This window comes from Triturus cristatus, chromosome 3_2 (assembly GCF_964204655.1).
Source record: "Triturus cristatus chromosome 3_2, aTriCri1.1, whole genome shotgun sequence".
In the NCBI taxonomy this organism is placed as follows: Eukaryota; Metazoa; Chordata; class Amphibia; order Caudata; family Salamandridae; genus Triturus; species Triturus cristatus.
Genome location: NC_140584.1, coordinates 870,033,777 through 870,047,377, shown reverse-complemented (window position 1 = coordinate 870,047,377; position 13,601 = coordinate 870,033,777). Strand labels below are relative to the sequence as shown.

Here is a 13,601-nt window from a genome sequence, read left to right as displayed (position 1 = left end):
CTACTACCAAAATGTGCTCTTCCTTCTACTGGAGAGCAACGGAAATGGCTTTCTGGACCTGGATTGCAATAGTAATTGTAAATGTACTCATAGATGTACTCGTAGATAAAAGGCGTTACGGGTCTAAGGCCTACTTAATTTATTGAATGGGATTTCAATGTATGACTGTGTCAACATGTGGCTGCTTCAGAGTGCTCAGGATGTTACTGCGTCATTAATATCGCAGATGGAACAGGGCGATTAACAAAAAGGGAGCACAAATATTTTGACCTTTTCTTAAAAGAAATGATGAGTAGCTCCTTCTGCTCTGCAAACCTTGGCAGGATCATGATTTTACTCTGCTCAGTAAAGGCACTCTCAATTCTTTGCAGCATGCCAATTTCCAATATCCCTTTCCTGCATAAAGTAATTGTCAGAGTGAGTATATACCATTGCAAGCTCACCTGGAATGGCAGTGCTCTGCTTATACTATTAGATGCTCTAGGGGGCTGTGAGGAGATCTGGATTAATGAGAGGCGGCTGGACTAATCCTGTGGGACCGGCTCATTGACTTTAACTCCTACAATCTCAGAGTCCTAATTGAACGATGATCTGTTGGAAACTGTTTTTCTCCTTTCTCCCAAGATGTGCGAGTTGTGTCACACTATATGGGTTTTTATAGTATTGAACACCTGTTGTGTGGGCCCCCAGGGCTCCTGTCATTTGTTGTTCCTGTTTAACATGAGCACCTGTTGCTTCTGCATGATTTTCTACTAATGTATGGCGCGTCTTTCCATACTTAGGCCAACTATATTCAGCTCATCCTAAAACTCTGACCTAGATCACTTTTACCCTATTTCCAAGGACATCCATGAATATATGAAGACTAAGATAAAGGCTAACTGCCTCACTTGAAATAATAGAGTTTTTTGTTCTGTGCTACCATTCATTATTTGATTGCTACTCAGGAGTAGTATCTCTCATCTATTCAAAGTATAGTTATTCCACCGACTTCCAAAATGCAAAGTTTTGGAGTTTCCAGGATGCAAACTTTAGGAGTTTTCATTGGACTCACCCTGCCCAGATGGCACAAGGGGCTTCAGTGGTTAGATCCGCTTCCTATCTTAAGTTTTTCTTGTAACCCAGCTCTCTCCTCAATAAAATGGGTGCCCAGCATAGGTCCAGGAAGACGTGATACATATTTTCAAAATTTGCACCCAAGATAAATTTGTGAACAATGAATCTAAATGGCAATTATTTATACAGGCAATGGTTATTTTAAAAATCTAGCATGGATTCGCCTCTCCTGGACCTATGCTGGATACCTGGCACAGACTGGGACCAAGTTGGAATTCTGGCTTGACGTGAGCCTTGTTATATCGACTCCAAAAGCTTCACAAGCAGGCAGCACACGTCATACCTGGATGTCCATGGAAAATTCATTTGTGCCCTATTCTCCACCGCCCGCACTGGCTCGGAGTGAGGTCTTGTATCATCTTGGAGGTACCAAATCTCACTGACAGCACACTATTTATAAAAACTCTGCAGAATTTAAAGAAATTGGTTTCTTTCAATGGGCCAATGAGAATCTTATGCTCCTTGGCTAGAGGTCTTATGGTGGTTCCTAGATGTAAGTCCCAGGTGGTGTTCAAGGCATTAAGACTGATGGAGTTCCATCGCAGTGTCAAGAACCTTTCATTCTGATTTAGCCCTATTTTTTTTTTTTTACTTTTGTTGGGTGCTTGGAGGCCTTTTAGTGCTTAAAATGTACAATTGGAATGGAAGGGTTTAATTAAAAAAGAATGTGTAATGGTTGACACATCATCTACAGAGGTAACAATACATATGTGGCACTGTTTAGTCCTCCCTCTGCAAGGGTACTCATCATAATTCACTGAAGGTCAAACTGTTGCACCTTATTAAGTGCTGAATGCAGTTCCACTACTTAGCTTGATTGTGAGGGAACAATTCTCTGGTGTTATACAGTTACTTGAACAATTATTCTCACTGGTGTGGCAATGGAGGGCATTGACTGTGACCAAGTGGCAGCATAAAAGACTGTGTGGTAAGGGTGGTGCCACATCTAAGTATAAACTCATATTATTTGCGACTTTCTTTTTGGCGCCGATATTGCCACCTCGGACAGTCCCATCAAAACAAAAAAGAACCACATTTAACGGTATGGAAGGAAGGAGGAGACGTAACAGTTTAGTGTTTAAACATAAGTAAAGGCAGGCAAACAAAATAAACTGCAGTCTCCTTTCTTGGATACAAGGCATTCATGTAAAAGACAAGGGAGATTGTTAAGGGGTGTTTTTCTCGTCCTTCGTCTCTAATCAAGATTTCCGTAAGCACAAACTACAAGCAAGAAGTATAACGACCCTTGCTAGTAGCACAGTCAGTCGCTTCAGCTTCCCTACTTTGGGCTGCTGCCAGATAATCTCTTGGGCAAGAAAGAAAAAAAAAGGTAGACAAAACTATTTTTTAACAAAAACGTTGATGCAAACTAAAGATCTCAATAAAAAAAAGCACTTGAAAAACTCAAACCCGAGAAGACTGACGCGAAAAGGGGGTCAAATAAAAAAGTAGATATGTAAAAGGTTCAGGCTTGCCTCATGGTGCAAAAGTACATTATAGAATGTCAGTCATGTCCCAGCTGATATTGCAGGAGATTAAAAAAAAAAGGGAATGGATTGTGGGCTGGATGGGCGATACTAGATGGAATGCTCCATGTGAATAAAGTAATATTTCTTGGCCAAAAATGTAAGAATATTTCTAACCAGAGCTGCAAATGCACAACACTTTTTAATGCAGGTGAGATAAGCTTGTTACCACTATAAATTTACAAATTCAACATGGTATAGTTTCAGATGGAATTGGGCAAGACATGACCACTGCAAAGTGATCTCGGTCACTGTTATGATTTCTGCTATTGAGATTGGTTTAATCAGAATTCCAAAGGTAGCCTTTTCAGGGATGATCAGAGGGACCGCAACAACTTTCTGAGGAACCGGAGAAAGCATCAAACAAATAAAAAACTCAAGATGGTGCTCACACTTGTCCAGCACAGTCTGGACTTCGAATCAAAATATGTTCATTGATTTTCAGATTCTTTTGGTGATTAAACACAATTCTAAAGCTTGCAAATATGACATTTTGAAGATTGAGGTATTAGTTTTCAGCATTTTTATGTTGAAACATTTATCATGTGTAGCTATTTCACATTTTTTGAATTTCAATAAAAATGTACGCGTGAAGGGGTGATGTGTGGAGTAAGAGGATAGTTTTTCTTTATTTCTGTTGATGATAATAGCACCATTTAGTATAATGCTTTTCTCAGAGTTTCTTCCTTAAGATTAGACCCAATCCTGGAATTGTCGGTATCTATGGTGTATCCAATCCGTGTTAAATTGTCAGTTTCTATGGTGTATCCAATCCATGTTGAATTGTCGGTTTCTATGGTCTATCCAATCCATGTTGAATTGTCAGTTTCCATGGTGTTCAAGTAATTCTACCATAAAGCCTAATTTTGATGTTTCACTCTTAAATCTCTTTTGGTGTCCTATCTCTTTAAGGTTTGTTTTAGTGTCCCTCCTCTTCAAGGTTTCTTTAGGGTCCTATCTCCTCCAGTTGTGTTTTGGTGTGCTACAACTCCAACGTCCCATCGGATGGGCCTGTTCCAAGATAGATGTTATGGATCCTCGCAATTACTTTTTTTGTGTCCTAGTTCTCAAAGGTATTTTTGGTGCACCAATGCCTAAAATTCTTCTTTAGTGTTCCTGCGCTCTAACCTGGTGTTTGGTATCCTTGCCTTCAAGTTCCCAAATTCTTCTATTGGTACCCTACCCTTACCGTTCAAGAATATACTTGGTATTGCTGCTCTTCAGAAACTCGCTTTCTCTCTCTAAATAGTAAGGTACTATGTACCACACCACCCATCAAATCCTCTGCTGAAATAATATTGTTATCAATAAATAAAAGCTTTTGCGAAAGCCAATATTGCCCTCCAGGCTCCAGCAATATAGCACGCTTCTCGATGCAGGCCATGAGCCCATTATGCCAAAGCCAGCTCAGGGCAGTTTGAGTATCCTGAGCGACTATGACAGGCGAGTGTCAGTGCAAATTCAGAAAATGTACCTGGCATATTTGAAGCTATTATCCTAAGTCATCCTATGGCTTGTGCTTGTCACTTAACCAGACATCATATTATCTGATTGGTTTCAGATGCTGTAAACCATCGTCAAACTATACGTCAATGTATCAAGCCAACTTACATTGGTGTATTGCCATCCCATTGCAAAGTAATCAAGACTGGAGACGCTTTCACAGCACTGGATGCCGGGTGTGTGTGTAAAGAAGTAATGGTAGAAGACCCTATTGCAGTGATAAGAACAATATACACTCAAGTGGGATGCATAGCATAACCTCTGTAGTGAGTGCAGAGTATACACTAGTGGTGGCCCAGCTTTCAGTGTATACCCTAGAGGTGACAGCAAGTAGTGAGAGAAGAGTATGTCCTATTGGTCGAGAGTAAATATGGCTAATGAAACAGATGACACTGTGTCAGCTAGAAGCGAGTGCATTCCAATGGTAAGTCAGAGATCAGAGTATTCTCTGGTGGTCAGTGAAGCGTAAATCCAAATTGTAGCAGGAGATGGTAGCAGGTGCTGACTTTAGAGAGTACCTTTTTTGGGGGTTATTGGTCATACCCAAATGGCGATTGCATAGTATAACCTAGTGGCAATTACAGAGTATGCCCAAGTAATAAGAGCAGGTATATTCTAATGGTAAGTGCTGGATATAAACTAACAATGAGTGTTTAATGTACCTTACTCTTAGTTCTGGAGTACTCTAATCTAGTACGGGCATATTGTATTCCAGTACCAAGAACACAGTGTACCCTGGTAGAAAGAATAGGCCAGAGTATACTCCGGTAGTAAGTGCATATTACACCCTAGAACTGGGTACCGGGTTCATACTTTCATGATGACTTTAATCTAATGGTGAATACACAGCATAATATAGTGGCATGTGCGGGGTATAATATATAAATAAGAGAATGGTGTAGACTTTAAGTAAAAGATTGTCCCCGGTGGTCACGCCGATCTATGCACTCGTGGTAAATGCAGGGTCTTCCCTAGTGGTAAAAAAGAGTAAGCGCTTATGGTGATTGTAGCACACAGTCTAGTGGTGGGTACAGGGAATGGCAAAGGTGATTCTCCAGGATGGGGATTGCAGAGTGGCATCACTGCATTTGGGCTGCTCTTTGTCATTGGCCTGATCTTGTGTTAGTGTTTAGTTGTGAAAGTTTCGACAAGAAGCTCTCTGTGACTCAGCTGCAGGAGATCCACATATTTGTTTTCAAATTCTCACTTACAGCAACATGTCATCCAGTCTTTCTGTGAAAAATACTTAAAACAGATTTCATACTTTTTACAACATTCAGCATCACAACTAAGAGACAGTCATTGAACAGACCCCTTTTATGCTTCGTCTGCGGTTTTCACAGCAGAGGGAAGATTCACCGAGGATTTGTGCATATTCAACTCACCTTGCACTCTGCTCTACTGAACTCGGAGAATGAATAAACCACTTGTGCATTACATAGTAAATCAGGGGCCACCAACTATGTAGAGGAACACAACTGCTGTGAGCCACAATGGCACTGCCACACTAAAGTCAAAGTCGGCCAAAGCTGCCTCATTATAAACAGAATGCTGGTCTTCCCAAACACCAGCAGTGCCAATGAATGAATATATTTCTATAGTGTCAAGTGATACCAGAAGACAGTATATAGGAACAACCATTTTACAGTGACGAAATCAGGCACAGGGTGCACAAAAGAGGTTCCTGATATTGGCAACCTTTGAATGGAAAAATAGATACCTCATCTGTCCATATGTAGTCACAATCACCACGCCTGGCTCATACCAAGATCAAATAGGTCTTATGGTGTTCAACCACTATCTAATTGCCCAAATTAAATTTTTGGTGCTCAGTTCTCCCATGTATCAACATATAGTAAGGCGAATGATCAGATGGCTCTTGTGCGAGGAATGAGGCCAAAGTCTCAATATCCATGTGCTGAGATGTGGAAAGGGAGAGATCACCCAGGATGCACTTCCACAACCTTCTTCTGCTATGATGAAGAGTGCATTATTATAGGAAATTGACTCCCAAATATTGAAATGCGCACAACTGTACTGATGTGTAGATATACTGTGCCTCCCTACTGGTTAGTCCAGCAACTGTTTCCATGCCTGGAGATTAGCCATACCCTGTGTGTGAGGTGTCAGTAAGTTCTGTGCCATGTTGAGCCATTGTAAACCCTTTGGAGCCCACTTCCTGGGCCCTTACTTTGTCCAGTGGCCACACTCCTGGACTGCCCTTTAATGCTGGAAGTGATGGCAGGAATGTCCCATATGGTCCAGTTGGGTTGATCATGTGCTATTTCTCAGTCAGGGAGATGCGAAGGATGTGCTGAAGCTCCTCCTCTTCCTGTCGTTTCCTGCGCTCGGCCTCCTCCTGCTCCTTGGCAGAGAGCTCCATGGCCAAGCGTAGCTGCTCATCGTAAGAGACAAATAGCTGGCTGGTACCGTTGGGCAAGGGGCTGCGAGGCTGTGGGGGCAGTGGTGGTGTGTGCTGAGGTGTCCTGCAGACAAAAGGAACCACAAGTTAGCAAGTGACAAAGCTTTTTAGATGCACATTGCTGAGTCACAAGTCATCTCTGCCCCAACCACAATCCTTCAAAATAACATCATGCAATTGTAAAGTACTATTGAACTAATATGAGAAAACATATATGGAATTATAGATGGCACCACTGAAAACAGGAACCTATATAAGGAAATGTAAAGTCCAATTAAAACAACATATTTAAATCAGTCATTGAATTAACTAAGTGTTCCCCATGGGTATTGGTAACCCTTATATTAAATTATAAGTGACACTCAAATGAAGATTATGTCACCCCCACGTATAAAGGGAGAAACTACCATCAAAGAGGCATTGGCAAATTATATATGAAATTAAGTGCACTCTCTGAACGTAGAAACATATAGACTTATGATTCCATATATGCACACCTTTTTATTTGTTTAAATTTATTAAATCCTAACAAACTAGCAATTTTTAAAAATCCTCTAAGTGCTCCACTCAAACATAAAACCTTACAGAAAACATTTTCGGAAACTTTTATTTAGAGGCATTTTTCAGAAGTTTTCAAAATCCTAAACAGTGTTTCCCATAGTTGAGCAATCGTCTCACAAGAGGTGTTGAGCCCACCTTGCACTGTAAAAACGTATCAGGCGAGGACTCGATGATGAAGCATGCCACATAGAAATATGCGGGTGAGAGTCCATTCAATAAACAGGAGTTCTGTCCTCCGGATAGCAAGGCTCCTTTCATTGCATTGAGTTTACCTCTTGTTATATTTGAGATATGAGGTGTATTGGCCTAGAGCAGGGGTCGCCACCAAGTAGCTCTGGAGCTACTGTTGGCTCAACAGATCCCTGGAAGCAGTTTGTGAAATGGTAGCCCAGTCCAGTAGGTCATAGAGAGGGTCTAGACACCTTAAGGGAATAAGTGAAGCTCATTTTTAGATCTCTTGAGTCGCAAACAACCAAACCAATGGCAGGTCTCCATGCTAACTGATAAACACACACCCTGACAGCCTGTGGGAGGGGGACAGTCTACATCATGACCACCCATCTCCTCTCGCAGTCAAGCAAGGCTGCATAAAGACTAGTGATGTTGCAGGTTCCGGTGTATCAGTCACATTGTGTGAATGAACACTTGGCCATGAAAGAATGACAGAAGGAGTTAGAGTACAGTTCCATGAGTGAATGGCTTCAGCAGTGGTCATTATAGGTAATTCTAAATGAGGTGCTCAGAACTGGAATCTTATTGGACATGGCCATATTGTAAAGGTTGGAGACCACTGACCTAAGAAATGCATCCAGTACAATGCACGGACAATGCATTGCACATGCACTGCAACAGAAGTGCATTGTATTTATTTTTTCTGTTGAAAAATCGATGGTTCCCCAACAAGGATGCAAGCACAATCTAGCACAGCTGTGACTCAGGATTTATTAATGAATTTCTGAGAATGCCAAGTGATAGTAGGAAAGAGTAGTGGGAAGTGAACTACTAACAGAGCTGTGTAGAACAATCTCCTACTTGAAGTATGAATTCAGAGCATGATGTAGTGTTACAGTTTATCATTGGGAGCAGTAAGGGTGTATTGCTATCTCAGCGGCTAAAGAAGCAGTGTGCCTTCAGTCTGCAATGTGATCGGTTCCCATGGTCTATCTCTGTGCCTTTGTGTGGGTCGAAGCTTGAATAGAAAAGTTGCTGGATGTATTCAGGACCATAGGAAGCGTTTCATCTTGTTATGAATAAAACGACTTCTGTCTCTCAGGAAGAGAGAAGGAGTGGGTGACTACAAGAATGAGTTAGTGGATCGACGAATAGATGGATGAGTGAGTGCATAGATGGGTGATTACTTGGATGAATGGATGAGTGCTTGAATGAGCAAATGAAGAACAATGGTGGGGGCAGAGAGGAGCCTCCTTGTGATAGGGGAGTGCTAATACCTCAGCAAATTAATCTGCTGTCGAGGAGGGTTAGCGTTCTAGTGTTGGGACTGGCTGAGGATGACTGAAGGAGGAAAGCTGAGACTGGATTTAAAGGCGCAGTCACCCAATAGAGGAGGTCGATGTGAAGGAAGGAGCAGAAGAGGAGTGTCTGGGGAAGGTGACGGAGAATGCTGCAATGGAGCAGAGTGAGGAAGAGCAGTACCCAGAGGAGCAGGAAGGAGATTCTGGAGTGGAGAAGGCAGTTGCCCAGCTGACCAGGGAAGGCGCAGGAAGACGCCAGTGCTTCAGCAACCCAAAAGCAGGAGGCGCTGTGGAAGCGGAAGCTACAACCCTAACCAGGGTAGTGGTTGCAGGCAAGTGTCTCGTGAGTGGTTTTGAGGGTGGTTTGATTGGTGGGGAATGTCTGAGGAGAACCGAGAGTCTGAGTAAATTAAAGCCATAGATAACCACTGAAGAGGTGGAGGTCTGACAACCACACTTACTGACTGACGTGGTGACGGCACCACCAAATGTTATTGCTTTGGGAAGAAATTTATACTCAGATCTGGTTTGTTTTGTTTGCCACGAGGTACACACCTTTTTGAGGAACTGGAGACGCAATGCCTGTCAAGTCTACTATAAAAGGAAGATGAGGAATTAGGATAAAACATAAAAGACTTCCCTCACCCGGATAAGCCCTGCTACATAAAAACCTGATTTTGTTTTACCTTCATTTTGAGACCAATAAACAACCTTAAAACTGGCAAAATAAGACTAGTGTGGTGGTTGTTGCCCATTTGCAGTGGAGTCAGAAGTGAGATACTTTTTTGCTGCAAAACATTGTCACAGTCAGTCACCGTAGAAGACATGATTTAACAACTAGCAGAAGGGCAAGGACACCTACAGCTGGTAGTAGAACAGCAGGCACAATCCGCTCAGCAGAACAGGGAGACTTTACTGCCTGCACTCAAAGATCAGGCCACCTTAATCACTAATAACCAACAGGTGCAGGACACTGCTATATTGCACCTCCCAGATGTTATCGCCAACACTAAGCTCCACCAAAATGTTCCCAGCACAGTCTTATAGAAATACCAAGTTAGTAAAGATCCTGATTTCTTTCTTACGAACTTTGAGAGGGTGTCAACCACCGCCGCCTTGCCCACAGAAAGCTGGGGAAATATGTGGCCCCTTTGCTGTTTGAGGCATTGCAAACAGCCAATCAGACTGCCAATCCCTCTGGAACTACCCCATACCCTGAAGTTAAAAATGTCATATGGGAGAGGCTCGGATACGATGTGGAGCATTACCGGGCAAAGTTCAGGAAAGAAAAGTAGGCCCATAGGGACAATCCTTAGGTGTTATACTTTTGCATTTAGGATCTTGGGAATTGGTTGTTACAACCTACTCATCCAGCATGGAAAAAGTGGTGAATAAAGTACTTCTAAAACTATTTCTGGATATCTTGCACACAAGTGTGGGTTTGACAACACCTGCACCTCACAGTTACCGTGGCCACTGAGTTAGCGTCTGCATACCACAGATCTCCTGAATTTAAAACGTATATGTCCAGGGGACAGGGCACCTATAACCCCAAGATAAAACATTTAGCAAAACCAGAACAGCAGTTATTCCCCATTAACAAACAACCAATGAAACCACTGGGGAATAGCTTCACTCAAGGTCCTCATTACAGTGTTTAATTTGTAAAATTATAAGTGCCTGGGCCCTCTTTAGGAGGCCACTTCTGCTTGCACTGCATATTGCCCTTGCCAGAGCGGCAAACACAGTAGCAACACAACTACTAACTATCATACTCCTACACGTGTGACAATTCTAATTATTCTAGGCCTGCGAAGCTATAAAGAATGGCTTTGGCGGCAGGTATTAGTCCTTTTTAATATATACTGAATTAATAAACAACTGTTGTTATGCTTTTCTCTAAATGAGACAAACACGGCCACCATGTGGCAGACTACCGTAAGTACCAGTGTTGACAATTAAGCACTGGTGCCGAGCACAGGAAACCACTGGCTCAAATTAAGCACTGTCTCAATGTTTTAATTGTGCAGAATGGGAAATTGCCCACAACAAATGCAGGGTCCTGAGCCTATGAAAGTAGGGTACATTAGGGAGAATGTGCTATGCTATGCATGACAGAACCGTCCAAAGTATATAGGAAGCATGTAGTAGTTAATGATATTACAATTAAAGCATTGGCTGATTCTGGATGTCATTTTTCAGTTCTACATGCGATGGGGGTAAACCCGGAAAAAAAAGAGAAAAACAGGCAGGTGGCCATAACCTGTGTACATGGGGATAGACAAATCTATCAAAGAACAACTATATCCCTAGAGATAGATGGGGCAGAAAGAAAAATAAAAGTGGGAATTATCCCTGACTTGATGGAGAATTTGATCCTGGGAACCGGCCATCGTAATTTTCATTATTATATTGTATCCCAGGGATCTAAAAGTAAGGAAACTGACTGGTTGAAGACCGCTCCATTCAAAAATGCAGAAATCGAGACTGGTAAGAAGCGAGAGAGGAAGTCAAAACGTGATAGACAGAAGGAGAGAAAGTGGTTTGCAAATGGCCTTCCCAGCAAGCTAATAAATGTGTCTCTATCTATGGATGCCAGCTGGGAACACAGCTGGAGGCTCTGGGCAGCCCAGAGGAAGGATAGCAACCCAGAATCCGCCTAGAAACAAGCCAGCCATGATGAGAGAGACTGGGTAGGGCCTTACTTCATGAAGAGTTGTTGTATTAAGTAACATGAAAGAATGAGAGAACAAAGATTTTGTTAATTGTTCCCCGACTATTTCATACCCAGGTATTGCATTTGGCCCGCTGTCAGGTGGGCGGAAAAAATTAAGTAAGAGGGACAACGTAGGAAAATCTGTTGTGAAGGTTTTATTGGCTCATGTTTGTAAAGTACCAGGGGTACAACAAATAAGGACCTCAATATATCTTTCACAGATGGACGGTCTGGTGGAAAGATACACCCGTAACATTAAGACTATATTAAGAAAGATAATTTACAAAACTGGGAAATACTGAGATAAGAAATTGCCACTGGTTCTTTATAGCATTCAATGCCATACAGAGAACTCAACTGGTTTTCCTCCCAATTGAATTGTTATTTGGACAGCAGCCTCTCAGATAGGGCAGCATAACACTGTGGCGAGGAGACAAACAAGAGTAGGGAGTTGCTAGAGTGTGACAACCCTGAGAAAGAATGTAACTTCTTTCTGGAATCAAGTCCAAAATAAATTGGGAAAAGCACAGGAACATCAGTGGTCTGCCTATGATAAGCGGTCTCACCTACAGGAATTCAGACAAGGAGATCGGGTCCGCATCCTACTTCCGTCTACTGATAACAAGTTAGAAGCTAAGTGACAGTGCCCTTATACTGTTATGGAAAAAATTACTCCGGTCACACACAAAGTAGCTGTCACCCATGAACCTTGAGAGGGTCAGATTTACCATGTAAATTTGTTAAAGGAATGGGAAGCCTCAGACGTCGTAGCTCAGCGAGTGACTGCCAACTTTGTGTGTCACAGATACTCATCCATTATATATTTCTTTCAGTGTGGTTGGGGTACAAGAAGGGATCCTAACTGTAAAGGTAGGCCAACAAATATGGCTAGGCTACGAAAAGGAACTGAGGACCCTTATTCATAAATACTCTCCTTTGTTCCCTGGAAATCCAGCAAGAAACGATCTAGTCCATCATGATATAATTATGGATAACACGCAGGTAGTGAAACTCCACCCGTATCAGATCCCAGAAGCCAGACGGGAAGTAGTAAAAAGGAAGGTTGAGGAGATGATAAAGGAAGACAACACTGAGCCCCTTGGTGTTCCCTAATGGTATTGGTCCCCAAACCCGATGGAAGCCTGAGATTTTGTATTGATTTCAGGAAGCTTAATAGTATCTCAACGTTTGATAGCTATCCGATGCCTCAGTTTGATGAGTTATTAGATTATCTAGGGGCTGCCAAAGTTATGTCTACACTGGACTTAACAAAAGGGTATTGGCAAATTCCCCTAACAAGGGAGGTCAAGCAAAAGACAGCATTTGTGACTTCCTCCAAACTATATCGATTCAAAGTATTCCCTTTGGATTACACAGGGCTCCTGCCACATTCCTGTGCTTAATAGACAAATTATTAACACTACATCGCCAATATGTGGCCGCCTACTTAGATGATATTGTATTATTCGGCCCTTTGTGGGAATTACATATGAAACGCCTTAATCAGATCTTTTCTGCCCTACACAAGTCAGCCCTTAGAAGAGTGTGCTAGCCACCGATTTCATCCAATACCTGGGGTACATGATTCACTCCGGAACCGTTGGCCCTCAGTCAAATAAGGTTGAGGCAATTCGTTGAATCCCTCAACTTCAAACAAAATGAGACATTTAGGGGCTGATTAGGATGGCGGGCGCGCTCTTGTCCGCCCGCCACCCTAACACAGATGGGACTGCCCGCCATATGTGCAGCGGTCCCGTGGGGAAGATGAGAATGCGCTCGCCACACTGGCGGGCGCATCCCGCATTTCTGACATTGCGGCGGGCGGTGCTTTCAGCAGCACCCGCCGCAATGGCAAAAAAGTATGTTGTACATTTGCATGCACAACGTGGCAGGCACCCCGTGGTGTTGTGCATGCAAATGCAGGGAGTACCATAGGTACCCCCCATGTGCACCCCCCACCCCCAATACCCTGAGGACCTGCAACGGGCCCCCGCATGCAGTTACCGCATGCCTTTCCATGGCGACAATGCTGCCATGGAAAGGCATTTCACCGCATGTATTGTAATATGGATGGCGGTGTTTTGCAGACACGCCACCATATACAGCCCCTTTTCCGACGGTCAACTCGTCGACTGGCAGAAAACCGGCGGACAGTCTTTCCATCCGCTGGGGTCCCCCCGCCATACTAATAGGGCGGGGTAAAAGGCATGTGGGCGGTGGCGATCCGCCCAACATATTAATCGACCCCTAAGTCTTTTCTGGGCTTGGCGGGATATTATCATGCC

General features: G+C 43.0%; 1 protein-coding gene across 6 annotated transcripts in view; it reads right to left on the bottom strand.

The window, feature by feature from the left end:
- Positions 1–2,765: 2,765 nt before the first annotated feature.
- Positions 2,766–13,601, bottom strand: part of ANKRD13B (ankyrin repeat domain 13B) — a 362,818-nt gene continuing 351,982 nt past the window's right edge. For all 6 annotated transcript variants that reach the window (XM_085649222.1, XM_085649223.1, XM_085649224.1 and 3 more), the window contains one exon: positions 2,766–6,631. In XM_085649222.1, the coding sequence (XP_085505348.1) occupies positions 6,438–6,631 (194 nt within the window). In that variant the 3' untranslated portion in view covers positions 2,766–6,437. The remainder of the gene's footprint in view (positions 6,632–13,601) is intronic.